At 48.7% G+C, this 3,355-nt stretch overlaps 1 protein-coding gene across 1 annotated transcript; it reads right to left on the bottom strand.

The window, feature by feature from the left end:
- Nucleotides 1–1,938: 1,938 nt before the first annotated feature.
- Nucleotides 1,939–2,328, bottom strand: LOC137312652 (histone H2A-like). Its single transcript, XM_067979169.1, has one exon. It carries the CDS (start codon nucleotides 2,326–2,328, stop codon nucleotides 1,939–1,941), a length of 390 nt encoding a protein of 129 aa, XP_067835270.1.
- Nucleotides 2,329–3,355: the final 1,027 nt, after the last annotated feature.

Here is a 3,355-nt window from a genome sequence, read left to right as displayed (position 1 = left end):
CTGCGTCCCTGATCACATTCTCCAGGAAAACCTTCCGCACCCCGCGGGTTTCCTCGTAGATCAGACCCGAGATCCGCTTGACACCGCCACGGCGAGCCAGGCGGCGGATGGCTGGTTTGGTGATCCCCTGGATGTTATCACGAAGCACTTTCCGGTGCCGCTTGGCTCCGCCTTTGCCCAGTCCTTTGCCTCCTTTACCTCTGCCAGACATGATGATTCTTCACTCAGATCGCTGCTGAATGAAAGACTCTCGCCTTTCTTCTGTATTTATAAAGCTCGCCCCGACCTGGTTGAGAAAGGCACATTATCGGAAAGGCCGGGGAAGAGTGTTTGAATGAAAGACAGAGCATGAAGTGCGGGAGGGGAGGAGACTGGCTCAGAATGACGGACAAGCGGACGTGCAACTTCAAGCTCCGCCTCCAGGAATTAGTTACCGTCCTTTATAAAATTTTCACCAGCAGCAAATAGGAAATACAAATTCAGACACAATCTTTACAGACTCCGGCATGATATTCAAGGGTTTCCAGAAAAAAAGGCGGAATATATAATTTAAATTCAATAAATGAAGCACACTACAGTTCCAACACAATCACTTTCATAATAAAATCAATCAATGCCGCTACGGAAACGTTGGAAGAGGGATAGTTTTAGTTTCAGATTTGTAGCTGACAGGAGGCGCCCAATAGTTTAATAAACATCAATCGGTGTGGAAGGCAATCTGTACCTTTCCGTGCTTGGGTCAGTATGGGACTGGATAGAATCAGGCACTGGGATGAATGGAGAATGATCCTGTGTGGGGACTGGATAGATTCAGGTCCTGGGATGGACAGAGACAGTTACTGTGTGGGTACAATGCGTTTATTGGAGCTGAAGTCATTGGGAACTGGACAGAATCAGGGAATGGAATGGACAGACCCAGGTCCTGTGTGGGGACTGCATGGATTCAGGGACCAGGATGGACAGACCCAGGTCCTGTGTGGGGACTGCATATATTCAGGGACCGGGATGGACAGAGACAGTTCCTGTGTGGGTAAAATGAGTTTAATTAGAGCTGAGGTCATTGAGGACTGGATAGATTCAGGGACCGGGATGGATGGAGATTGGTCATGTGTGGCTATTATGAATTGAATTAGAGCTGGAGTCAGTGTGAAATTGGATAGATTCAGGGATCGGGATGTACATACCCAGGTCCTGTGTGGGGACTGGATAGATTCAGGGACCGGGATGGACAGACGCAGATCCTATGTGGGGACTGGATAGATTCAGTGGTCGGGATGGACAGACCCAGGTCCTGTTTGGGGACTGGATCGATTCAGGGACCGGGATGGACAGACGCAGATCCTATGTGGGGACTGGATAGATTCAGTGGTCGGGATGGACAGACCCAGGTCCTGTTTGGGGACTGGATCGATTCAGGGACCGGGATGGACAGAGACTTCTCCCTGGCCACTGTGTGAGCCGGAATATGACCGTTCGCAACCTTTGTGTCCTATCTGACCCTGAGATGAGCATCCGACCACATATCCGCTCCATCACCAAGACCTAATTCCACCTTTGAAACATCGCGCGTCTCCGCCCCTGCCTCAGCTGATCTGGTGCTGAAACCCTCATCCATTCCCTTGTTACCTCCAGACTTTGCTATTCCAATGCTCTCCTGGTCAGCCTCCGATCTTCCACCCTCTGTAAACATGAACTCCTCCAAATCTCCGTTGCCCTATTCTGCTCCCACCAACTCCCGTTCACCTGTCACCCATGTGCTCGGTGAGTTACATTGGCTCCCATTCCTTTAACCTTTATAGTGATGTAATATATCAACGTAGACCGGGGTCAACTGTGATCAATAGGTCAGTCTCTTCAGACAGTAAACAGCCCTTTCTCAGATACAGTGGGTGGCTCTGAAAAGAGCCTTTGGGTTTATCAGATTAAATCTTGGCCGATTTACTTGCTCTTGGAGCTCACATTGCTGGTTTTCTTCGGCAGCAGCACGGCCTGGATATTCGGCAGCACCCCGCCCTGAGCGATGGTCACCCGTCCCAGCAGCTTGTTGAGCTCCTCGTCGTTGCGGATGGCCAGCTGCAGGTGTCTGGGGATGATACGGGTCTTCTTATTGTCGCGGGCCGCGTTGCCGGCCAGCTCGAGGATTTCAGCCGTCAGATACTCGAGCACAGCAGCCAGATAGACCGGGGCTCCGGCACCCACACGTTCAGCATAGTTCCCCTTTCGCAGGAGCCTGTGAACACGACCCACAGGGAACTGCAGTCCGGCCCGGGATGAGCGAGACTTGGCCTTGGCCCGAGCTTTCCCGCCGGTTTTTCCTCTTCCAGACATTTGCACAATCTGACAAACACTTTCACAAAGAATGAATAAATCCTCCCGCACTCGCCCTTCTTATACCTTCTGGAGGTATAAAGTGGGGGCACTTGTAATTGGTCAATCTGTTGTCAATCTCATTGGTTTAGCGAACAGCCCAATCAGAGAGCTGTTTTATTCGCCAATCAATAGCCGGCAATGAGAAAAGGGCGGAAAATACCGAACTGAACCGTTTTTTTTGAAATTTGAAAAGCCCGCCAAAATATTTGTAACACAAGAAGCGGATTTAGTAAATAATGTCGCCTTGAGACAAAGATTAAAAAATCTCTCTCCTTTTACTCTGTTATTCCACATTTCCCGTCACAACTTCCAGAATCTTTTACAATACGTTTAAAATCCGGCTCCCTTCATCGTTCGCTTTCAATCCGGCGGGAATGAAGTCCCATTTTGAAACGGGGCAGATTCCAGCTCAATCTTTGTAAAAGTAACAAACCACAGATTGTGGATTGATACCTGTTCACAGGAGCTGCAGCGCGATCGAAACCGGAGCCGAGACTCCTGGTGTAAGAAGTCGAACAGTGACAGAGCCTTTCGACTTTTCTGTACTCGGTGTGAAGTCCCTTTCAGGGTTGCTGCATTTCAAACGATTGCGGTTCTCAAAGTGATATTCCCGAATAATGAACAAACAAACGTGAAAAGGAGAAAGAAATGAAGTCTAATCCATCGCCTAAAGACGGCTATGAAGGGGCAGACGCGGGGAAAGGGGCGGAATATGAACGGGAATGAGATGATCAGGGACACGTTTTTGGTTATTGGAATTAAATAGAAAGCGACACATAGATTATACCTGGCAGTGATTATGAGAATCTTCCAGATTTCAAGAGAAATTAGAAAAGCACAAGAGTTATAGAGAGACAGTTAGTATCAAACTATCTACAGTAAAATGATTCCATACAGAGGGGTTGGTACAGCGTCTTCAGAGAGACTGTGGGTGGCTCTGAAAAGAGCCTTTGTGTTTCGTTTTTTTCAGTTGATTGTGGAGTTT

This window comes from Heptranchias perlo, unplaced genomic scaffold (genome assembly GCF_035084215.1).
Source record: "Heptranchias perlo isolate sHepPer1 unplaced genomic scaffold, sHepPer1.hap1 HAP1_SCAFFOLD_43, whole genome shotgun sequence".
NCBI classification, from domain to species: domain Eukaryota; kingdom Metazoa; phylum Chordata; class Chondrichthyes; order Hexanchiformes; family Hexanchidae; genus Heptranchias; species Heptranchias perlo.
Note: the sequence above shows the minus strand (reverse complement) of the source record. Positions and strands in the feature narration are given on the sequence as shown.

Bases quoted from the DNA above. Each gene is read 5' to 3' on its own strand.
- LOC137312652 (XM_067979169.1), bottom strand. From the start codon at position 2,328: ATGTCTGGAAGAGGAAAAACCGGCGGGAAAGCTCGGGCCAAGGCCAAG.